The sequence below is a fragment of the Chanodichthys erythropterus genome, chromosome 12, assembly GCF_024489055.1.
Source record: "Chanodichthys erythropterus isolate Z2021 chromosome 12, ASM2448905v1, whole genome shotgun sequence".
Classification (NCBI taxonomy): Eukaryota; Metazoa; Chordata; class Actinopteri; order Cypriniformes; family Xenocyprididae; genus Chanodichthys; species Chanodichthys erythropterus.
The window spans coordinates 22,395,606-22,422,513 of NC_090232.1; the positions used below are offsets into that span (position 1 = coordinate 22,395,606).

General features: G+C 36.3%; 1 protein-coding gene across 3 annotated transcripts in view; it reads right to left on the reverse strand.

The window, feature by feature from the left end:
• cntln (centlein, centrosomal protein) overlaps nt 1–26,908 on the reverse strand; it is a 135,812-nt gene that overhangs the window by 49,825 nt on the left and 59,079 nt on the right. For all 3 annotated transcript variants that reach the window (XM_067404558.1, XM_067404556.1, XM_067404555.1), the window contains 2 exons: nt 13,695–13,816; nt 6,441–6,536 (listed from right to left, as the gene is read on the reverse strand). In XM_067404558.1, coding sequence (XP_067260659.1) covers nt 6,441–6,536; nt 13,695–13,816 — 218 coding nt within the window. The remainder of the gene's footprint in view (nt 1–6,440; nt 6,537–13,694; nt 13,817–26,908) is intronic.

Genomic DNA, 26,908 nt, shown 5'->3' on the forward strand with positions numbered 1-26,908 from the left:
TAGTAAAAAAATGCCATGTATCATTTTAGTGGCAAAATATTTTACTGTAAAACTTGTGGGGCAGAGCTGACAACAAGTTGAATGAATCCATCAGTGTGCGGATGTGTGTCTACAGTATGTAAGTGCACGCAAAAAGCAGGATAAAGAAAGCATGCTTTCAGTAGATAATATAATAAAGGGAGTTTAATGATTTTGATCAAAGATTACAAGGGCACATGAATTAAAAAAATACATAAAATAAAATATGATGAGCACAGATAAATTATTTAACAAACTAGTGACTTTCTAGACTTTCTAGTGACTTGCTAATCAACAGTGAATGCAAAAGGGGGCAATTCACCCACCCCCACCTTCATCATCCTGCAGATTTTGCCAATGTACAGAGATTAAATTGCAATTATTTTGCTAGCCCTGAAACAGGAAATTAACTGCAAACTGTAAATTAACTGAAATTAAATTACCTGTTAAAGGTGCAGTAGGTGATCTGGGAAATGCTAATGTTAGCCTGCTAGCATTAAAAGCACACAATCCCACCCTTGCTGCAAATCGCCGTCCAAAGCCACTCCTCATCCAAAACGCATGAATGCACACACAGCTGCTCTCGGCAAAGCGTCACAAGAGACAGTGTTAAACTACCTCATGTCTCAAAGCAAATAACATTACAATAATAATGAACATAAACAACTTAGAGAGCTTGTGCCTGACTGCTGCAGATTCATTTAGGTGTTAATACTGTTGACATGGATACACATAATTCCAAGTCTGACTGAACAGTTTAGAATGTCATGGGTTGCCATCTCTTAAAGGATTAGTTCACTTTCAAATGAAAATTACCCCAAGCTTTACTCACCCTTAAGCCATCCTAGGTGTATATGACTTTCTACTTTCTGATGAACACAATCTGAGATATTTTAATAAATATCCTGACGCATCCAATCTTTATAATGGCAGTGAGTGGGACCAACGAGTATGAGCTGAAGAAAGTGCTTCCATCCACATTCATCCATCATAAATGTGTATTCCACATGGCTGAATCGAAGCGTTTGTAAAAAAAAAAAAAAAAAAAAAAAAAAATCCATATTTAACAAGTGATGAAGTAAAATATCTACATTCCGCCAGACTACAAATTACAAAGAAAGAGTAAACTGGCGCCGGGTCAGTTAAGTTTTTATCCGTAAGTTGAATAGGGAAGGTGTAGGACGTAGCGTAAGCTCTTTGAACTGCAAGAGTTTTACACTTTCTTCATACATTGAACATTCTGGCGGAAGCTAGATAGTTTTGGATTTAAATTAAGGGTTTAAGTCCACAAGAGAGTCCACTTATAGGAGTAAGAATACTTATTACGTTCCAGGAAATCCCTTATATGGACAAAATGCATCATCAGCTATCTGTAACTAAATAAAATGCTAATAGAGATGTTTTAACTGATTAAACACAAAGAGAATAAGCACGAGATTGCGACAGTATATGGTTTATCTGTGTTCTTCAAGACAATTTTCATAAAGTTAAATTTACACTGTAATACTATACTATAATGCAATGCTACTCGACATAGCCTTTATTAGAATACTATACAATAATATAATGTATGCCTCATTAAAGAAGCCACAAGAAGCCATAAGAAGCCACATTACTTTACAGAACAATATGCTGTTAATTTAATGCAAATTAATATAATATAATATTTTAATAATTTGCTTTTTGTTTCAGTACAGTGACAATATATACTATTTTGTTTTATTACATATTATATAATATCATAATATACAATATTACAATTTCACATGCTGTAAATGGGTATTTATACATGAATATGTAGTAGCCTTTATATTCTTGGAAAGGGATCCCATGCAAAGGTGGTTTTCCCCATGATCCAAAGACATGCTGCATAGGTGAAACTGAGACCATAAATTGTCTGTAGGTGTGAGTGAGTGTGTGAATGTATGAGTGTGTGTGTGCTAACCTTGCAATGGACTGGCCATCCATCCAGAGTGTTACCAAGAAGCTGGGATAGGCTCCAGCATCCCCACGACCCTACATAGGACAAGCGGTTTGGAAAATAGATGGATGGATGGTCCCTTGCAAGGAGCTCATTAAAATTGGGGGCCCTTAGCATGAAAAAGTTTGAAAAGCACCATACTAGAGGTCACTGACATCACATGCATTACTGTCAGGCAAATTTTGCATGATTTAGATTTAACCTAAAGTCTTCTTTGTGGCAAACATTTGCACTCTGTGTGAATAGGGCCACATCCATAGTAACATTACAAGCATGGGGACAGCATAATCTAGGGAACTGAAAAGTGTTGTCATCAAGGATAGAATTTGCATTCATAAAACTATAAGACACTTCCATTTAAATGTTAAAATCAGAATAATTGAGCAAAGATGCAAGCAAAGAGATATTTCAATAACATCTACTACTAGTTTCCTATTCTAAAAATGAGCTAAAAGAAGCAGCAAAACATTCAATCACTGAATGGTGAGCTGCATATTTTAGGGCATCATTAATCAAACAAATAATTAATGGAGGGGGCAAAAGTTGTGCTAGTCTTCAAAACAGACATCAAGCATTCTGACTTTATACGTTCTTCCATTTCTGTCTCTCTGTCTGGGACCCAGGGCAAAAAGACACTCATTACTCCTAATACCTTATAGCAATCAAGATGAAAAGCAAAAAACAGCGGCACAAGAAGGGTAAACTTTATTAAACTTCATTAAAGTCAAAGTCGGGGATCATGTCTGTAATGGTCACACTCAGTGGAGGGCGAGCAGCGTAAATCATCTCAAAGGCTTTTTTCCAGCTTAATGGCTGGGTAATTTATACTTTGATGTCGTTTGAGTGTAGCTATCACTGTCTAAGGGCTGTTTATTCTGTTTATGAGGCCTAAATAATTCCTGGCTTTTTTTACCCATAAACCCTAAGCAACAATTAACAAGTGCGGACATCCCGAGTAGAGGCAGATGCATAATGAGGAAGAAAGATCAGATGATGAAAAAAAAAAAAAACCCTAAGAGCGGGGGTGGGGGTGGGTGGGAGATTACAAATGGGCACAGTGCAAATGATACCAAAGAAAATCAAGTCATGTTTCGCTACAAAACAAGATATTTTAATCTCAAAGCATCCAACACTCAGCTTTAGTTGCCCCAACAATTGACTGAATTGCTCAATTGATATTAAATGTACTCTCCAGAGAGCTATCCAGACCTATTCCTGACAATGGGTGTGGGTCGGCTGTGCAAGCATTCCTGTTATTAAACACAGGCATTCATAGGTCGTTCTGTTTCCCTGCTGATTTTAATTTGCTATTAGCAGTCGGCACATGCGTCCCTAGGGCAAAAAGTCTAAATGATTATCTAAATGCACATGAAAATATACAAACATATAGAGGCAGTCTTGCACAAATACAGGAAATGTGTTAATGTAAATGTTCATTTTTTTGTTTATTAATTAATTCCAAAATTCACTAAAAATACAATCAACATATACTATGACTCAAATACAACTGTTTTGTGATGAGCTTCTTTTTTCTTAATTTGTGTATTAAAATTATTTTGGGGCAGGCTAGAAAATAAGAACTGCCCGATGGCCCAGGGCCAGTTGATGGAATTGTCACTTGGTGCTGCTTCGTAAAAAAGGTTTATCATTTGCCCGTGTTTTGTAAGTAAGATTCAAGTGCAAGAAGACACGATAGAGAACTCAATTCATTACTCACACACTGTTTTCTGTGTGTGCTTTTAAAGTGATATCAACCTATTGTACCTGTTGTCATCTGTCACTAATGTTAATCAAACTACAAAAGACAAAGAGAAAATCACTCACTGATCTTGACTGAATAACTTTTTTTAGCTTTAACAAGGATTAATCAATATTTAATTTATACAATGAAGACTATGCAGTAGAGATGCACGGACCCACTCTAACGTCACCTGAAACCGCTGTTAAAAATAAATCATCCACCCGCCACCCACCCAAACCTATGATTTTCTCTGATTTAGATATCCGCAACCAATCGCCACATTACAGTTATTCTGTAGCATGTGCTGTCATGTTAATCTTTTGTGCAAATCCAGCATAGAATTGACCCTCATTTGTGAAGCAGTCTGGCAAACAATGTTGGCATTGCAACAACACTCTACTCCAAAAACTCTTCCTCTTCTCTAAAGCAGCCCAACATGGCCTCACCCCCTTTGTTGCATGTTCCCAGGGGCAGGGTTTATGTACATTTCGGGGTTTGTGATGTCACCAACCCTGGAAGAAGCTTGTTGTAGTCTCTACCAGCCGTTTCTTTTTATCCTTAAAAAGCGATTTCTGTAAAAGAAAATATCTCCCTTTGCATTGAACTTTGAGTGTCGTAACTTTGCGGAAGTTGTTTATGCTCAAACAACAACATTACACACTAACTAAAGATAAAAAAGTGAAATCATAATCAAGGACCCCTTTAAGCAATTTCTCATGTAGTTTTTTTTCCTTGGTGCTTTATATAATGACCACTAGGCGGTGCTCTAGGCATACGTTTTCCTTGACTGGCTTTCCCTGAAGAGATATGCGTTGTTAAAAATGAAAGTAAAACGATTGTTGCGTTTAACCGTTCAGTGTCTTTATTAAAATCAACACATTAATGATTTATCTCATCCACCCGCGACCCACCCATTATTTTTTTATAACTAAAATTACATACAATTTTAGTCTCACTAAAAGTGAACAAATATTAATATTATTAAAATATATAATATTATTGGGTTATACGTAACTCTAAGTAATACATACTCGCCATATATGTTTTTAACTAAAAGAGTTTTCCTTTCCTTTATCATGCCACTGACCCATATAACAGAGAGGTCCAAAAAGACATTTGAACTCCATATCCACTGTAAAGTGTGCAGAATAGACCAAAAAAAGCTTGTGACTGTGAAAAGTGCTTGAAGAAAATGAGGGCAGAAAGATAAGGCAGAGGTGACTTACTGCTGCTCTGTAAGTATCCGGCAGCAGTCTCCGCTGGCAATTAAGACAGCCTAAAACTACAGGCCGCAATAAGGTAATTAACCATTAGCAGATCATTGCGATGCTTATGAGCGCAACCTTCACAAGCACAATCATCCTAATACGGTCAGTAAAACGGCAACCTGCCATCTTCTGCTAGGCAGACCCGTTGCCACGGCCGATCCTTAATTGTCGGCCATCAACAGTAATTTAGCTTGCTGTCCCACATAACAGCTTGATAAACAAGACCAGCCTAATTACATCTTGCACGTTTCAACCCATTCAAACAATAACTAAAGCAAGGTTAAGTGCAAACAAATGGAAGTCAGGAAGAGGAAGAAACAGAGAGCGTGCAGGGGACCCATGCTTCCACAATCACACAGTCGGTAATGTTCGTCTCGGGCAAGTGGAGATCAAAGACAGTGCTCCCTTTCCACCCCAACATTGTAAGCTTTTTTTCCTAAAGCCCCCCGAAAGCACGAGTTAGGCCAGCCTAACTTTGCTCAGTGCTCGCTGGAATGGGCATGACAGGGATCACGGCTAACCCCGAAGGACAGGTGCTGCGTGGCTGGAAAGAGAGCAGCTCCCTCGTGCTCCTCACAGGTCACTTCCAAGCAGCGCGTTAGTGCGAGCGCGGCAGCAGAAGGCCCTTAACGGGGAGTGTTGGCTGCTAGCCTGTAATTAGCTTGGACAGCTCAGGCTCAAAGAGAGAGAGGGAGGCAGCCAGGCTACATCATAATGAGCTCAGCTGGGATTAGGAGGACAGGCAGCAGGCAAGGTGGGGGTGTAAAAAGAGTGAGCCCTCCTGTACGAGCGAGCCGGGGGTAGAGATCAAGCAGGGGAGGGCCAGGCCGCACTGGCTGGCAGGGTTAGACCCCTCAGCAAAGGATGGGCCAAATGAGGCCTGGCAAGGAAAGGGCCAAGGCGGCCTAATGAAGCGCGACACCTCCAGCAGACGAGATCAGCAGTAATTAACACACACGCGCGTACTGACTGTCACCGAATGTACCCCCCAAAAAAACTCCAGGGAGCAAACCTCAAGACAGGAATGTCAGTGTGTTTAGCTGCTATAAATGTGTGGAGTTACACCAAGCATCTGTATTCAGTGTTTGGGTGTTGTTTTCAGAAAGTTTGCATTACGTTTTTTTGGCCAAGGTTGCACAGAACATGTGACAGTCAGAAAATATTTTATTTCCTGGACAAAGGATCAAAAGATTTAACATACTAGTTTTAGAAGTACTTACTGTGAGCCAAAATTTCAGTCCTGGTGCCAATCACTGTAACTTTGGGTAGTAAATATGCTAAAAATCTTCGAAATAGACAGCTGTTTCCCCAAGTTATGTTTGAAATGACAATATAATTTTTTTTTTAAGTCTGCAGTCAACTATGTGAATTTGCAGTAGAATCCTGCTGAGTGCTAATAACTGTGATGGCTGACAAAACGACAGACACTTACTTGTCAGACAGTAGCTTCTTGTTCTCCTCCTTATAGTACACCAGTTTGTTCCATAAATCCCTGCTGTCCTGCTGAAGTTGTGTTTTGTGTTTTAACCTGAAACATGGGGGGAAAAAACAGACAGTTAATTAGTTTAATTAGACAGTTAAATAATTAACCACACGGTTGATGGTAGCCATTGACTTCCATAGTATTTTTTTCCTGAAGTCAAACAATCAGTAATGATAAAAATGTTTAACATTAATGACACAGGCAGCAGAAGGTATTTGCATTAGTCTTTAAGACCGAATGCATGGATCTAATATAATGACACAAATCCGATTTCTTTCCCAACAGTTTATTCACTTAAGACAAAACTGACTGTCTTTATGTAAATACTCGCAAAGACATAAATTTTACATGTGACCCGTGCTGCTCCTTCTCACCATATGCTGTAGGCCTACTGTATGATCGTTGCAAAGTGCAGCATTCCAGCTTTGTGAATAATCATAGCGAATTCTTGATGACATGAGTCCAAACCAGTGAATGTGATTTTCAAATCCATGATGACAAAAACAAAACGATCACGCTGACAGACTTTCCAAAGTGGGCGCATAAGACCTGTCTCTTAGAAAATGCGCAGTATCCACATAAACAGAGTTATGGGTTTGTAAAATAGCTGTCTTGGTGAGTTATTACGCATCATGCAACATAATCTATTATGTCTTAAATGATGTCTTGGTTAACGGTTGGGGGGGAAATCTGATGTGTAACATTATATTAGATCCGTGCATTATAGCAGGTCTTAATATAGCTCTGTCTCAAAGTTAATCAAACAATAAAAGAAAAGATGGAATCGCTTGCTGCTCTTGACTGCACTACTGTTTATTTGCATGTGTTCTTATTTTTGATAAAGATAAAATAAAAATAGCAATTATTTTTAAGAAAAGAACTAGAAGAATAGATGCAACGTTGCTAGTAGGGGTGCAACGGTTCAGATTACTCACGGTTCGGTTTGTATCATGGTTTTAGGCTCACGGTTTCGGTACAGTTCAGTATGTCAAATAAAAATAAAGAAAATAAAAACAAATAATCAAAAAGCACAAATAAATTCTGTAAAGCAAAGATACAAATAAATACAGCTTTTCAGGTTTTTCATTTATCTATCTATTTTAAGGTACAGAAACTGAATAAAGTAACTAATAAAATGCAAAACAACACTGCATGCAATCTTCACTGTATAAATTAAATAAAGATCAATCGTTATTAATTATTAAGATACTATTCCGTCATGAGCAATGAGAGATTTCCTTGTCTTTTGTTGTTTGATTAACATTAAAAACACATTCAGACAGCAGGAATGCAAGGGCTGCTGTCTCTTTAAGACATAATACATGGATGAGTACACTGATACTGAATACATGCATTCTTTCTCGAGTGTTTAAGTTCACTTCAGACATAACCGACTATGCTTGCTAGGATACTCGCCAAGATGGGCATGTTGACATAATTTTGTGTGAATTTGTCCATTCAAACGAAAGATTTGAAAGAGACCTCAATATTTGTGCGTTATACCTTGGTTACACATTCATATTGTACAATACAGTTGTGTATTTGTGCTTCGGATGAGTGCACAAATCTTCTCACAGCGTGCACGTAAGTTCTCTTTCACACCTTGCACTCGAATATTTAAGTTGGCAAGGCTTAAATGAGATAGCAACGTGTGCTGTTCAGGTCTCACCTGCGCTCGCTCGCTATCAACACCCAGGTAATGACAGCATAAATGACTGGTCATATAAAGCATACGGCATTCGCATTGAACAAAGTTCAGGGGAAGCCAGAATGCATATTCATTGACAGAAACATAAATTAGCCTAACTCTGTTTGTCTTTTTTATTTATTTTCTACAAGCCATATTATAGATTAGTATGCGTTTTCAGATAGAGACTAACCGCAGTGCAAGTGCGTGCCGAACCGAATGTGCAGAACGGTACGGTTTGATTTTTTACTGAGAACCATTTCACCCGTAGTTGCTAGGTGATTTCGTTTTGGAATCTTCAGAAAACTTTAACTCCATTTTTCTCAACATCAACTCTGCTCAACTTCAAACAGGTCTTTTAATGGAGAATGTGACAATTTGCACATTCTGACTCATTTTGCCAGCACGTCACATATTTTGTGTATATTTGACCATTTAGGTATGAGCCTGAAACCCCAAGTAGACCTATACTTTGCTTGTCCATGTTCCGCTCTCGCAGCACGCAGACAGAAAGCACGTGATCAGTTTTTAATAACGCTTTTTTTTTTTTTTTTTTTTTTTTTTAAATAAAGCATGTCCCACAGTAGAATGCATTTTATGACAGTCATGATACATGATTTGACTGATTTGGACGTTAAGTTTAGGTTTTTAAGGAGGGGCGAAAGCACACTACTTTAAAGGAAAGGAACAGTCATTGTTGGAAGCCAAAATCGAAACCGAATCTAAAATTGGATTTAACACACAGCCACTACTGCTGTTGAACTGTTTTTCAAATGCGTCACCACGCATGAAAGACACATGATAGAGACGTGATCTAGTTTGGCCAGTCAGCACAGCCATCTAATAGGCAGTCAATGCTTTAGTTTAACGTTACTATGAGGACATAAAAGATCACAATCTCTATGATTTGCTTGAAAAGTAGATTGGGGACGTCTTCATAAACGATCATGATATAAAATCGTCAGATCGCCCACCCCTAATTAGAACTGAAAATGTTTTTTCAGTATGATTTTGCTGTTAACACTGACAGACAAGCAAACAATAAATAAATTAATTAATTGTCACATGTGAGGGAAAAAAATTAAATCAGATTTGGATCATGTTCAGCAACAGTGTGAATGTAGCTTTTGTGTCAAGACAAATCGTTAATTCAAAATGAAACTATTACGATCCATTCTTTCCACTGATACTGTAATAAAAAAGGAACAACAAAAGGTCTCTCTCAGTTTGCACACTACCTTTAAGTCAATATTACACAAGCAGAACAGCTCTACAACACAAATACTATTTAAACCCTATTCCACAGACACTTTCCTCTCATCACGTCCTTGAACCTACTGTATGGCAGAGTGCCTTTGGGTTCTGTGGGAGCAGCCCTACATCATGTGAAAACATTCACCCTGAGAAGCCACTCCTCAGCTAACAGCTTAACAAGCAGCAGCCCGGAGATCTTCCGTCTTAATCCATTGTGAAATTCAGTATTAAAGCTGTGAATGGCCTCCTGAAGGACATGCTCATGAAATAGACCTTAGAGAAAGACATCTCCATTCCCCTCAAGCCTCCTTCACCTCCATCTCGCTTCATTATACAGCGACTGAGTAAATTGCTAGAACTTTTCCGAAAAGGCAGCGGCTAATTTCTTTGATTCAGCGAATCTGTTTATGAGTACAACTTTGATCAGCGTGTGGATGTTTTAATAAGTTTTAATTTTATTTACGCATCCCAACGCACCCGGTCTGATTTAGAAACTTGAAAATCCCTTCTGGAGAAAAAGAGGGTGTTTTTATGTTTTCCTAATAGTGGTAGCGCTAATCGTGAGTGACGTTGTGGGTTACACAGGGCTGCTGCATTCTAATGAGATGTTAGTCTACAGCCAAGCGCCGAGACTTCTGCTGGGGCCTGTTCTCGCTTGTACTAATACATGTGTAATAACGCTAACTCCTACAATATATTTGGATTGATGCACGCCTGACCATCAGAAATGGTTCTTCGGCCAGAAAATGTGGCTTAGGCTAGCGCCTCGCTAAATGATTTTCCACTGCTTTTCAGGCATTAGGCTAATTTGCATAACTGTTCAAAACAAGTTTGTTCAGCAGGTACTCTGCTAACTCAACTCCCCGAAGAGTTAATGGCACAACCAGCTCTGTACGGAATATGAACATTTCCATAACAAGACTGGAAAGCTTAATAAAACAAGAGCTCATTGGAAAAGTATGAGTTTTTTTTTTTTTTTTTTTTTTAGCTGATGAAAACTAAAAGGAAGGAGATTATCAGAGACGCTTTCTCTTTTGTGCCTCTGTTACAATCTAACACACACACAGTTGAGGTGGGTAAATTCACACTTCTTTCACACGGGATCACGTTGCACTGCTGTTTTCTTTAATTAACCCAAAGAGAGCACAGCTGACAAGGTCAACACTTGTATCCCATGTGGATACTCAACATACGCTTCCATTATATATGTTTAGAAAGCTTGTGAAAAAAAGGGGAAAATGTTAAGGGGGTTGGGGAAATTGTCATGACATTTTGATGCTTCTAGGGGTTTAGGTTAAAACCAAAGACTCAAAGGAGGGAATCAAAACCTTTTCTTTAAATCTTAACCCCCCGCTTTTTTCTTTCTCTCTATTCTGCCGATATATATAGTCACCTTGGCCTTTTCAGGATGAAGTACTTCTGCACCCCTCTTCCTATGAGCCAAAGCCTGTGCTGCATTTCACAGAGATTAGAGCAAGAGTGGGAGATAATTTTAATAGTAAGTTAAAACTAGTTATTTCTTTTTTGTGTTTGTACAAACTGAGACAACCAACTCTGAGTCTCTATCCTCCCAGTTTGTCCTAAAAACACAATTCATTTTTTTGTATCACGTTTTTAAACTTTTCACACAGTTCTCCTTAGAAACTTTCAGCTTGGCACAGCAATACATTTCATATACAAAACACACTAAAACTACCAAAACACCTCATACATGTCTCAAATCAAGTAATCTTTTTTATAACACTAGCAAAGGTTGCCAACAAACACACATTGTCACTCATAATCAATGACTTATAGGCCCTGATATACTCAAGGCGAAGTTCAGCAGAGGTATACTGTTAGCGAGCATCCCACTGGCCCCCACGATGTTGGAAGCGGCATTTAGATGAATATGTAAATATGTGCAGCACGCTTTCCTCACATTAACAAAATAAACATGCGGTGAGAAAACTGCAGTTAAGAAAGCATTTGATCATAGCAAAGTGGTTATGCTTGCATGTGCTCTGCAAGCAGCTTTACAGTATTAAACATGAAAAAAGAAAAAAATTGTGTCAGCGTCACTTTCAATTACAAGTAAAACTTCAATTTCTACAGCAGCTCTCCAGTGTGTTCACGTTTTTACTTGTGTCTGACCTTGACGGATTCAACAAAGGAAAAGGACTGGAGAAGATTACCACGTCAAACAAGGCAGAACCTCTGAACACACATAACTATTACGTAATCACTATGAACCAATGGTAGTTGGAAGGTGTTAACCAGCTGGAGTCCAGCTCCGGAAAGTTTACTTTGGAAAGTTGTTTCAAATTCCCAATACAAACTCTAAATGAACTTTGTTTTGGCATAATTTTGCTTAAAACTATGCCAAACCAGTTCATTCTTCTGTTTCGAAGTATATTAAGCCTTAAAAACACTAACTACAGGTAGAATTATACTGTGTTTTTTTGCTTTGTACAATTTCATTACAAAACAAGAATGGCATCTCTCGGTTTAGAATTTACTGCAGTATATGATACATGGTCCATGTTCACATTATGGTAAAAAAAAAAAAATCATAATTTGTTACCTTTTGTTTGGATTTTGTTTTGATAGTATTTCATTTCATAGATAAGGAAAATATGTCAATATCAGTATGTAACCATGCAAATTAGCCTGTAGGTACATACAGAATTTTGGTGGTTGAAAAAACATTGAATGTACTTTGTTCAAAAGCAATGGAATATGATCCAACAGTTTATTTTAAGGTGACATAGTTACACGTTACTACATGTACTTGCTATAGTAATTAGTGATCGACCGATGTATCGGTTTACCAATATTTTTCCCGATATTTAAGCATTTTTCCATAATCGGGTATCGGTTTTGTAATTTCGGATTCGCCGATTTACGGCGCCATGTTGTGGCCGTTTTGAGACTTCTTCCGTCTGAGGAGATCAGTCAACAACAACTCAGTGCACAGGTAAAGTATATGTTCTACTTGGTTTGCTTTAATTAATCAACTTTATTTAACATAAAAGACATGCACAAATGAGATCTGAGACATAAATTCCTGATAGAGTTAATTTATGCAGCTTGTTTCTAAACAATTGAGACAAACTCATTGAGTCAGAGTAGTGTAATTCGTCATGTCCTGCCCCAATTAAGACGTAACTTTACATGAATTAAATAAAACAGACGTGAATGAGTGCATGTTGAAAATAAAAGCGCTGAATTTAATTCTCTATCTGTTGTATTTGCTCACCATTAGTCTTGAAGAAAAAGTTCGTTCATATTGCTTAGCAACTGATGGATGATCAGGAGGCGTAAGCACGGCCACTGAATGAAACTTTTGACAAGATTATCTTGTTTAAACACCCTAGATTATATTATCATTTACTACATAACAATTATTTCGCTAATACACATATAAATATAGCCTACCGCTTTGTGGAAATTAATTATTTATTATCTCCATGCGCGATCGCGGTTGATTAAGTTATAGTCAAACAGCACTTTGTCAGTTGGCATTTCATGATTTAACGTTAGATTAAATTTAGATCATAAAATGCCAACTGACAAGTGCTGTTTAACTTTATTAGATTATATAATCATTTGATTTACTACATAACCATTATTTAGTTAATACAAATCTAAATAAATGCAGCTCTGTGGAAATTATTTAGTATCTCCACACGCGATCGCGGTTGAGTAGCCCAATTTATAGTTTTGTGTAAATGCATAGATAAGTTACAGCACTTTGTCAGAAAGCATTTCATGATCTAGACCGACAAAACATAATAATTAATAACACTAGTTGGAAAATGCAATGATGTATGCTGTTTTGTTTGTTACTTTCCTGACAATGTTATATATTCCAGCTAATATTATTCAGTAAAGTTTTTTTTTTTTTTGTATGCAAGGAGGGAGTGATTGTTATAAATAAAATGGTTTGTTCAGCTCAGTTGTGTTGTAATAATTGTCAAAAACAGAAGTATAACAGTAAATAAATATCGGTTCTGCATATCGGTTATCGGGTACATAAACATGCAAATAATCGGTATCGGTATCGGTTATAAAAAAGCAGTATCGGTCGATCACTAATAGTAATAACAGTAAATTATGTATAATTACAAGTAACTAACCCTAAACCAGGCCCTAACCATGACCGTAACTCTATAGTGAGTAAATGTAGTTAATTATTACACAGTACTTATTTGAGTAAGCACAGTGTAACTATGTCACGTTAAAATAAAGTATAACCCAAGTTTTAAATAGAAAGTACTTACAAGTCATGAGTATCTTCAGCTTTCTTCAGCTGCTCTGTCACTGTTCTGTAGTTGGTTTGAATGAAGCGTAAACGGTCATGATGTTTGGCATAGGCTCTTCGCAGATCCTCATTCTCCTTAGTCTGTAGATAATATAGATAAGCAGGCAAACACACAAGCACAAGTTAAATCTCTATTGTATGCCTCAGACAAACTCAAAAGCTCAAACGTGCATATAATATCAATGACCATCACATATAAATTAAAAAATCAGAATAGTTTCCAGTATAGTGCATCATTGATGCATAAGAAATAGACTTTTAAAAACGTTTTAATATATATATATATATATATATATATATATATATATATATATATATATATATATATATATATATATATATATATATATATATATATATGTATAATCTTTTATTTAAAGAGGACCTTTTATGCCCCTTTTAAAAAGATTTAAAATAAGTGTCCCCAGAATGTGTCTGTTAAGTTTCATCTCAAAATATCTCACAGATCATGTATTATTGCATGCCCAAAATGCCCATTTTTAAAGGTAAAACCAAAACACACTGTTTCCATGTGTAAATGTGCCAATATACAGTAATATGATACATCACTGGTTCCCTATAAAGTATCAATTAAAGTATCAATATATACTGATTATAAAGTATTGCTACTGACCTACAAGGGCCTAAATGGGTTAGCTTCTGTGTATTCAACCCATCTTTTATCGACCTACATTCCATCACAAAGGTCACAAAACTCTGGAATTTTGGTAGTACCTACGTCCACTAAAGGAGGGAGAATGTCTTTACATGTTAACACATTCACATGATGTTAACTAACTACATGATTTGTACATTTCTAACATATGGACATTATGGACATCTGCATATCACGCATATTAAAATCAAAGTTGTATCTGTTAATAATTTAATTATTTAATTGACCAGAGCTGAAACGAACTACCAACAAACAGTTGTACATCCAGCCAGTTGTTATTGCAGAATAAACCCCGACAGGGTGATCAGGACTTGCATCAGTCTGAATGGGTTTATTCTGCGATAACAACCGTCTGGATGTACATTATCCCACTTATTACACGGCTACTTGCCACATAAGTAAATAATTAGACATGAAATATTGTGCTGCTTTATTAGCTCTTTAAATGCAAAGCTTCTGCGGTGAGAGCAGTTGCTAGCAAGCGGCAAGTTCAAACTAGACCTAAATTTAAGAGATATGATACAGTCATACCACATATTACACAACATTTTGTGTGTCAAAATTCTAATCACAATGATTCTTGGCATTAAGAAATGTATTTTTACATTTAATCAGAATTACTGCACTTTCACCTATGAGCACAAATCATGAGAATGTCAACTCATACGCATGGTTTATTTTACCTCATCTAATTTTCTGATTTATTATAGGCTATTTATCATAACACACTCTCTACATTGTGAAAACTGGTCAAACAAGAAACTTTTCTCAAAAATTAAAACGGTGAAATTTTTTAATGGTAATTCCAATAATAGCAAATTGCATTAAGCAAAAATAAATAAATAAATCAATTGTATTTTCCATAATCATAAGCAACACAGTCGAGATCAATGTTTGGATTTATTACAGTTCCATCACCTAGAAGCTTTGACCGCAGATTAAGTTGCAATAGGATCGCAGATTAAGTTGCTCTTGAAAGAAACACAGATTGGATCTATACACATTAATTTAACTGCAATATCTCAATGGAGATGGCTAAACTCTAGCTAACATGTTTGTCAGTGTTTTCATATCATCCATGCTTCTTCCGAAGTGTAGAGACTGCACGTGCACATGGTTGCAAGATTGCAAAGATTAAGTAAAACACCGGGCAGAAAATGTATCCTTTTAACAGAAAAGCTCTGACTGGGGGATTTAAACTCTTGACATCTGGCAACTGCAAGTATGAAAGCTCGTAGAGGCTTGTTAAAAACAGTTTGTAATATTGACAAAAACAGCGTTTTTATTTTTTAACTAAATTTTAGTCTCATTTAATGACATTGGTATGTTCTCATCTTAGTCATGGAAAAAAGGGTTGTCATCAAATATTTTTCATCAGATTTTGTTAACAAAATTAACACAATGTTGTTTTGCAAAACACTTTTGCTGCTATTGAGATACGAGTTAGGATAGAGACTGAGTTGGTATAGTTAGGTTTAAGAGTGGGTTAAGGTGTAAGGGAAAGGTCATATATATATATATATATATATATATATATATATATATATATATATATTTTTTTTTTTATATATAAGTACAATGTAAAAACATGAAATGCAAACATATATCAAATGTTTAAAAGTTATTACATACTAGTTAAAGACCCAAATATGAAATGGGATCATGTACTGAATTTAATAAATGTTTTCGTCTTTCCTGCCTGCCCAGGAAGAAGCCAGAAGAGTTTATGTTGAATTGCCAAATAGAGTTTATCAACAGAAAAAATATTCTGTGATAACCTGGCTTCTCTTGAGACCCCACTGCTTCACAGAATAGTTAATGATATGCTAAAGCCCGCCCCACAAGTTGACAGGATTGGTTTCAACATATTTATGACATAGAGAACAAGGGCAATTTGAAACTGTATTTTTCTTCTTCTTCTTCTTTTTTCCAGACTGTCACTGCGGTTTTAAGGAGAAAACAATCAGCAATGGTGTTGATTTATGAATTTGCACATGGTTTGTCTTAAAGCATATTAAAAATACCACATAGACATATAAACATTAAACACTTGATTTTCACCACAGTAAGTCTTTAAGAAATGCCTGAACTATTTTTATATTTTGCTTAAAATAATAAACTACTAAAAACAATGTACTTAAATATAAATAATCAAAACACTCACATTAGAGCAGAAAGCAAAGTTAACTAGTAATTTAAAAGTTGTGTTGTCTTCCCTTGCCATCTCTAAATCATTTTCCAAATTATAACATTGTTTATTAAAAACAGCTCTTAACCTGCTGATTAATGTCTAAACGTGCCACGTTACAAACTTGTATTATTTAAACGGTCAGAGTCATATGGCAAATACAAATAATAGTATATTCTGTATTCTTGTTTTCTGCAGTATTTTAACAAAAGTAACTATTTTGCAGCTCAATGTGTTTCTGCTACTGTTCTTAAAATAACCGTACCATCTGCAGCTCCTAATGTGCCACTTTATGTCTTTAGCAGAGAAAAGAAGCAACGCACAGAGTGGAAACTGCTTGAATGAAGCGGGGTCTGGAACTGGACCGGGGTCCACTATTTGGGGACCAAGCTGCTCATTCAAAAATATAAAGGAGATAAAATATGCACTCTTACAACCATCAAAAACATATTACTATAAAGTAAACATTGTCATAAGTCATCAACAGCAGATCATAAGTAATCGCTTGGCATAAATGTATGGTATTCATTGATTTTGAACTCCTCTGAAATCATGAGCCTGTAAAATATGCAACAGTGCCAAGTTTTGATTTTTCGATCATGTAGCACTCATATTTATTTAAAGTGTCTTATATATGCTATTTTAAAAGGTTCCTAATTTTGTTTTGGAGGTCTCCTATAACAGGTCATCATTTTCACATAATATACACTGCTCATCACCCCATTTATCAATGATTCTCAAATGACTCGTCCGATGCTACAGTCTCTCTAAATCCCTCCTTGCTTTGCTCTGATTGACAAAAGACAAAGAAAAAATATCACTCATGGCTCTTGACTGAATAATAAGGCTGTGAATCTTTGGGTAAACAGCAAATTGATTGAATTCATGACGCATAGGTGTTCGATTAGATTCAAGAACAATTTTTGCTAATTCAGAACGATTTGATTTGAGACGATTCACATTAAAATTCGATGTGATTCGATTAACTTAGATTCGATTCTTCATTTTTATTTGCATTCATAAGGTATACGAAATCAACAATGTCACCGAAGAAGTGTGTTTTTGGTTGTGAGGGAAAGATAACCTTGCTTCCCAAAGAACCCAGTGTAAAGTTAACAGTGAAGCTGAGAGATTTGCGCTCACGCATTACATTGATGCGTTCTCGATATTTGTCATTAAAATAACCATAGAAACTGCCTTAAATTAGCTATCAAATTAAGGATAACGTCTTGTCTGATAGTTGCAATCGATTTTCTTATTGGTCAAAATGAATGGAGAATATCTAATGTTTTTCCGTGGCTGCTCAAGCCCTCAGGATCGGCACTTATGGTTTTAAAAACAAGGCACAGTTCGATGCTGTATTTACAGATTGTTTGAAACTGAAAGATGGAGCCGTCACAGCAGTAACGATCCCGGTCATGAGTCGGAACCACGGGTAGTGAGTAAAAATGCATCAAATGTATGTTTTGTTGGCAATAGGCTCCTAAGTGCATATAATGTAAACAACACAAGCATACTGAATTCATAAATTCATCATTCACTATACGCTATATTCATTATAGTGATTCAAAAGTTATCCAGGGACAATGCGATGGTGTATTGCGTGTGTTTAAATACATTTGTTTTACTGACCATCGATAGCTTGCAGACGATCACTACACAAATACAGAACGTGTTCGTTATTCTTTAGCTTCGCTCACGGCATGCCTCCAGGAGCTCGCCTGTTTTCGGAAAGACTCAGTACAGCGTATCTGTTTTTTATAAATCTGATAAAAATAAAGACTGTTCGGAGATATGAAGGATGCTATACTACCTGGCATTGAGTGATTTTTGCAGGTTGTGCAAAAAACAAACAAACAAAAAAAAAAAAGACATGAAAGTGAGTGGTATTTACACCCACTCGAGCAATTTGTTTGCTAAACTAAAGAAGTCATTCAGCATCGTCGAGAGTCTAAAAGGAATTGGATTGACGGTCGTGCTTGCAGTCGCTTCTCTATCGTCATCGTGTTATACCCGCCAGTAGCGAGCAAGGTGGATAAAGCCAGTCTGTGATTGGTTCCCGCAAAAGTGTAACAGAAGCAGTAGAAATGAATGTACAGGTTTCCAGACTGAGTTGCTGGGCGAAATTGAATCGACGGCAGATCAGGCTGGGTTTACCCAGTCTATGGGTAGCTTTTTAACTCTTACAGTCCTGCTAACGTCTTGGTGCCAGATACTACAGGACACCTTTAGCGGTCTTGTAGAGCTCATGCATTGGCGGGTCTGCACTGTTTTGGCAGTATGGGAAGGGACCAACAGCATATTAGGCAGGTGGTCATAATGTTTAGGCTCATCGGTGTACGGTCACATTACAAGATATAAAAGTACAAGATATAGCATATTGGCAAAATTACTTTAGTGCCACTAATGTAGTTGAAAAAAAAACGAAAAAAAAAAAAAACCTCATTGGTGGTTTTCTTGATAGTCCAAAGGAGAAAAAAAAGAAAGAAAGAAAAAATGACAGCTCATCTCTGGAGGAAAAAAAAAAAAAGTTGGACTGTTGCCATATGAATGCTCATAATTCATACCCAGTGTTAATATTTTCTTTGGTGTGAATAGGCTTTACCTGGCCAAAACAAAGGCCAAAATAAAATTACAATTTTTCACACATACTTTTAATCCACAAAATTGCACCACAACTACTTTGTTCATTCAGATGCATAGTGACTGCTGCTTTCTCATAACAATTCACACAAGATCCCCTATCAAAATACACAAATGCATGGGTGACCATTCAACCATCATCTCATGTTTTGACTTATGCATTCCACATAATGCCTAGATTGTTTAGAAAGTGTTTTGGAAAGAAAACATAAAAAAGTAAAACCTTAAAGGCACTGTTCTAGGGGTGTACTTAAGACTATGCAAATAAGTTCCATATGGAGAAAGAAGGTTAAGCCATCACAGTGTGACTATTTCTGATGTCAACAGCCAATCACAACAATGGAATGGAAAAGTGCAATAGTATAATCTCTTCCACATCAGAAAGGGTATGCTTTTAATAAAAGTTTGCTCTCAACAGACACACCTTGTTCAGAGTCTCCAGCCTGTGAGGTACAAACAACACCAGATACAATCATATTCTGAGTTTCCGCTCCCAATAGCAAACTCAAGGAACATTTCTCACCAGTGGAAGATGTAGTCACCAGACCAATCAACCAAGTACACAGAACATAAACAGCAATATCAAAACCAGAGACCTAGATATTAGAGTATACTGTCAGTATACAGTATAATGATCTAATGTGCAAAATCTAATGATATTGCATAAGTTATGCCAGTTTGAAAACAAAGTGAACATAAGCATACCATACAGCATATGCCCATTTGTTGTTTTAATTTTAAAATGTAAAAAAAAAAAAAAAAAAAAAAGACAAAATGCATGAGAGAAATTGTTTGTTTCACAGGAAGTGCAGATGTTTGTTATTGTCACATGGAGCCAATTGAATGTCAAGTTCTTGACTTAATTGAGATAATGTACTGTCTGGCAAACACTGTAGAATTCAAATAAAAACTTTGCTGTTTTTTTTTTTTCCTAAAATCAGCTGATTAAAAAGTTTTGTAAGTAATTGTTTTTAAAATTAATTTTAATAAAACATAAAACAAAATACACTGATTCATAATGCTCCGTTGCTTCATGAAGCAGTGTTATGAAATCGGCCATCACTAAAAAAGGTCGTTATTATTATTATTTTTTTTGTTTTTGGCGCACCAAAAATATTCTTGTCGCTTTATAATATTAATATTGAACCACTGTACTCACATGAACCAATTTAACCCTCTGGACTCTGAGGCTGATTTGGGGCTTGGGGAAGTTTTGGCATGCCCTGACATTTGTGCTTTTTTCAGTTGTTCATAAACATATGAATGACAAAAGTGTCATTATACTGTATTCAGCACAAACTAGGCTACAATAATATGTGAGGAACATGTATGTACATGTTTGTATTTTTGAAGGAATTATGTTTATACGTGGTTATTGAAAAACAAAAAACTTAAGTCACTGAAATAAGGTCAAAAAAGTATATCAATCTGTGTTCACAAGACTTTTGGGTATTGGAGGTTGTAGACTAGAGTTTTTGCTTCAGAATTATGTAAAAATTATGCTGCCTACTTCATATAAAACAATATATTGATTTAGTTTTTGTAAGACACTTTTTGTCAAGAAACACAGTATGCATGGAGGCGTGAATTATCATGAATAATGGGCCATTTACACCTGAGAAGACAAAAGAATCACATAATAATTACCTGAAATGACTTGCATATTAATGAGGCCTTTCAGTCAGGTAGGCTGTGAAAAAAACCCTCTGTAATAATGTCTCAACTCATCATAAACAGCAATACTGTGAAATATTATTACAATTTAAAATAATGGTACACCTTTAGGCCACAAATTCATATAAAGAAGAAAAGGAACTAGGAACTAATGGCATGTCTTCTAGAGATCGCTAACCATGGCTTTTCAAGACAATAAATACACGATTGAGACGATGTATGCATGTATTGCCTCTGAATTTGCGTCTGAATAGTGCTGGCTCCGTGGGCATGGCCGCATTAGCGGGTAATGAGCTGAATCACAGACTTCTGACATGGCTCTCTTTTCATACAGATTACATAAACACAGAATGTTTGTTTTCGATTTGACTTGCACGATTTAAAACCTGACATTTCAACATTTCTTTAGACATAAGTGTCATTTTTTTTGTCATTAGTATTCATAAGTTACAGTTCATTTTCTGAGAACGAGGACTTCGTTCAGAGGGAGAGGAGAGATCACGCATCATGTTAGTTTTCTTTATTTTACAAAAAGCACAACATTGTGTTTTTACTCTGAGTGTACACAAATAAAAGAAGACATATATAGTTTTAAGACTAGTTTCAATTGATATATTACTTATGTCTCTATGACAAGAAATGATGAGTATTTTAAGTCTGTTCAGCTGCAATGTGAAAAAAATCCTGCAAAACGTGCTGGCGCGTTTTCAGACCTCAGGGAGTTAAATATGTTTTTAGTACCTTTATGGATCTTGAGAGAGGAAATGTCATTGCTCCCTATGCAGGCCTCACAGAGCCATCGGATTTCAACTAAAATATCTTAATTTGTGTTCCGACGATTAACGAAGGTCTTACGGGTGTGGAACGGCATGAGGGTGAGTAATAAATGACAGAATTTTCATTTTTGGGTGAACTAACCCTTTAAACATTGTATACATTTTAAAATCTTGCTGATTACTTATTAATGCCCTGAATGGTTTAGCTCCTCAGTATTTAACCGATCTTCTTTATAGTCCTTCACGTTATGGTTGGGTGATGTGAAGATATCATATATCGATGATATCTTGCAAATCTTGCAAGTGTCTCAATGCTGATTTGAGATTATTGACGATATCAGAAAAAAATTACAATTGATAAACCTAGGAAGTTGCCAAATATATTTTATATAGCCCCTTAGTTACCATACACATATTTTATTTTTAAGCATTTTTGAAACTATGCAATTAGTTACAAGCAATCATTAAAGGTATTATGGATAAGATGGCAGTTGTGTCTATTTTCTTTACACACATGCAATGGCATGAATGAAATATTTTCTATAGTAGTCAGCCTATACATTCCATTTTAGACAGGGATTAAAATCGTTATTTGAACAAAGAAAGAAAAAACAAACAAAGAAAAAAAAAAAACTAAATTGTCACGGTATGTGACCACGGGAGGCAGGAGAGCAGGTTTCCAAATAACACTCAAAGGTTTAATGATAAATCAGAAAGCAGGTAACATCCAAAAACAACAGTGACAGGACAAAGAGTTGTAGCAAATTAGCTCAAAATAAATATGAATAATTAATCATAACTAGTTATAATTAATTATTAATATTTTAATCAGTTAATAAAATTAACTTAATGTAATAAAATTAATATTACAATCAATTAACCTGTTGTTCAATGAACACACAGTGTTGAATGTTTATTAACTAAGAAATGTTCATTTCCAGGTTATGGGAAATAACAATCTTATTCTACTAAAAGCCTGTAGTCAGGACCGACATGAATAGGGACTCCAGTACATGAGCACAAAAAAACACGGACAACCTTACGTGTGACATGAACAAGACTTTATTAAGTAGACTAAACACTTAAACTACTCTAACATTCACACACATACATGCATACAGTTTACCAAGAGAGAGAGAGAAAGCAGAGTACAGGAAGCAAGAGGTTACAGCATTGTTTGACATTCAGCAGATCAACAGCCTTGAGCAAACCATCAGTTTAGTTTTAACAGGCCCTTCTTTAAAAGGGGTAAGGAAACTCAATTTATCCGATAATGAGACTAAGTTTGATACTTGCATGTCTCTCCAAGTTGAATTAAAACTGTCCTGATGCAATTTGTGGAGGCTTCCGTTGAATCTTTGCTGATATTGTCTTGACGAAAGAGAACCGGCTGGATTCAGAGGATCTTTGGTGAATGGAAGGTCTAGGCCGAGGCCTGCCACAAGCTTGGGGTTCCTTAGAAGCTTCTAGCTTCTTAAAGCATCATCTTGACGTCAGCATTTGTCAGTAAAAGAGAAGAAGAGGAGGAAGAGAGAGTTTGATCTTGTGATCAGTGAATATAAGGGGTGAAGATGTCACACCCTCTTAAAGTGTCTGAGCCAATAAGGAGTTGCCCCCTCGGAGGGAAGTTTTACTAGTCTTTGTTCTGTAGCAAGATATTAGCATAAGACACTGGATTGGATGAATGAGAAAAGAGTGTCCCAGAGTTAGTAACATGTAACATAAATTACCAAATAGGAAATGAAAGTTGGAGTCCGTAGATACCAAACATGCTGCCAATGTGATCTCAGTCAACTATACATTTGCAACTATGGAACATTAATAGTTCAAAAGAGAGAATTAATACATAGAATAAAGCCTATAAAAAGAAAGTCATGAGATGGGAAAATTGGATACATGTTTATACATTTCCCAAGGGGTTATATAGAGAATACATAGGATTAAGAGAGTTTGTTTGTCCTTCTCAGAAAGAATGAGTCACTGGTCTCTGCAAAATTCTTCCTGATCATAAAAGGTCCAAGTATCTGTAACAGGACACCTAGTTCTTCCTGTAGTTTAGCTAGTTTGGGATGCTAGTTACAGTTTTAGGGGGATGGGTTCACAGAGCTTAGATAAAGTGAGTTCATAGGTAATTCTTTAAATATATTGAATAATTTTGTGTGCCTGATTAGTCCAGATGCTACAGAGTGAACAAAACCAAGGAATACTTGGAACTTGGAAATACAAGAACTAATGAGATAATAAACAAGACACACCTGAAACAAGGACACTAATCAAATCAGAAACCATGACAACTAACTAAAGACAGGAAAACTAAACAAAGGAAGACATGTGACAAACAGAACATGGTGCAATAACATACAGACATGTGACATAACCTCCAGGGGGTGGGCACCCTGGAGGTTGCCTGAGGGCTCAGGCGTGGTGGCGGCCATCTTGACTGAGGGCTCAGGTGTGGTGGCGGCCATCTTGACTGAGGGCTCAGGTGTGGCGGTGGCCATCTTGACCGAGGGCTCAGGTGTGGTGGCGGCCACTTGCGAAGAGGCTCTGAAGTGGCGGCCATCTTGCAAAGAGGCTCTGGCATGGCAGCCATCCTGCGAAGAGGCTCTGGGATGGTGGCCATCTTGCGACGAGGCTCTGGCATGGTGGCCATCTTGCGATGAGCCTTTGGGATGGCGGCCATTACTGGACTGAGGACTTGGGGAAGTGCAGGAGGACAGAAATGGACGTTTCCATTGGAGGGATATGTGGAGGGAACCGGCTTGAGCTGAGTTGGTGAGGCCTCGTGTTTTCGATGGGGCTGGATGAGAAGGATTCTTAACTTTAACTTCATCAACTTCAAAATTTGAGTCATTTAAATAGAGAATTAGATTAATAGACTCGACTAGGGAGAAATAACACATAGGTTCGCTATAACGAATTGTATCCTTATCCAGCCCCATCCAAAAACACACGGAGAGAGGCGTCATCCAAACTCACCAGATTACAGAGCTCAAGAAATTCCTCCACATACCTCTCCAATGGGTGGCCATTCTGCCTCAAACCCCATAGTATGTGTCATACCATCTGTCATGGTATGTGACCACGGGAGGAAGAAGGCAGGAGAGCAGGTTTCCAAATAACACTCAAAGTTTTAATAATAAATCAGAAGGCAGGAAATACATCAAAAAACAACAGTGACAGGAAAAAGAGTGAACAAAACCAAGGAATACTTATACAAGAACTAATGAGATAATAAACAAGACACACATGAAACAAGGACACTAATCAAATCAGAAACCATGACAACTAACTAAAGGCGGGAAAACTAAAGAAAGGAAGACATGACAAACAGAACATTGTGCATGAACAGACAGACATGTGACATAAATGCTGGCTGTGCTGTTTATAAGAGAGCAGAGTTTGCCTGTTGTTTGGCGCTGACTGCTGTAACAGCTATAGCAACGTGTGTCTGCGTATGTTGTAAGTTATAACTATGTTGTAAGAGATGTGCTCCCTGTGAAACATCATTCAGCCTTATTTTATTAATTCTGTACTATTTTTTCTTGTTTACACATCTTGATTTGATGTTTTTTTTATAGTGCTAAGTTAAAGTTGCAAGTAATTTTTTATGCAATTAATTTTGTTCTAAAAAAGAAAGAAACTGCATCCTATAAATTCAGAATAAGAAGTGATTTCTCCCATTTAAAAAAAAATATTATGAATTAGATTTATTTTGATATGCTAAAAGTTAAACAGAAAAAAAGAAAATTGTGGCAGCCTATGTAATTGCACCTGTTTCTGAATATTTATGGTTAAACATGATTATTGTAAATAAAATAATTTTATATACAATTTATTATATATAATATAGTTTTGTTGCAGATGGATAAAGAAATTATAGAACTTTGATTATCTCAGCTTGCATAGAAAATGAAACAAACTGTTACTAAACTGTTTTTGTTGAAAATTAGTAGTCGTTCATGTTAATTTTAATCTTCATATTACAAAAATAATTTTATGTATAAAAAGCATCAACAGCAACACTAATGTTAACAATAAGCAATAGAATGTCGTAGAATGTCTAATGTTTTCAAATGGAGAAAATAAATTAAAGACAGGAGGCATATCAACTTTGCACAAATGTAATACTTCATTTTAAACTACAGTTTTAGTAGATCTATAAGTTGTTTAATAGGCTAAAGAGTGAAGAATAATTTGTGGGATAATGTTAAATAACTGAATAATATTCTCTGGAATATAACAAAAAAAAACATCGTATTTTATTGCATTTCTCATCTGGTATGTTATATCAGAATTATTAATAATGTTTTTGTTGTTCTAGATTATGAAATATCTGCTGACAAAGCACTGTTTATCTATGCATTTACACAGAACTATAGCCTACTCAAACTGCGATCGCTTGCGGAGATAATTAATTTCCATAGAATTGTGTTTACTTGGATGTTTATTAGCGAATTAATGGTTATATAGTAAATGTTTATATAATTACAGTGTTTTAAACAAGTGAATCTTGTTAAAAGTTGCGGTGGCTGAGCGTCAACCCGCTGAGTGAAGAGCAAAATGCAGATGACTTCACGAGACTAATGATGAGCATAGACAACAGATAGAGAATTAAATTCAGCCCTTTTATTTCCAACATGTGCTCATTCCTGGCTGTATTAATTAAATCATGCAAAAATTACATCTTTATTGGGACAGGACATGACGGATTATCTTACGTGGCTCCGTGAGCTTGTCTCTATTTCTGAGAGACAAGCTGCATAAACTAGCTATATTTCAGGCATTTATGTAACACATATAATTTGTGCATTAATGGCTCTTATGTTAAATAAAGTTTACTAATTACAGCAAAGCAGGTAAGTATACTTTACATATGCACGCCGTTGTCTCGTCTCCCCTCAGATGTGCTGTAATGGCGATCCTGTGCGCAATCCTCAAAACACCCACAAGATGGCGGCGTTTATCGGTAAATACGATATTACGATACCGGTATCTGATTATGGTAAAATGCTTGAATATCATGGAAAATATCGGTAAATCGATATATCGGTTGATCTCTAGAAAAAAGGCCTATTTTTTAAGACACACCGCTTTGTGACATCAACATGCATTTATCATTCTTACAATCACCACCAGAACGCCCACCTTCAACCTTAAACTTAAAATTGGGTTTTATTACATTTTCTTCAACAGTTCTCCTCGCGAAACAAAAT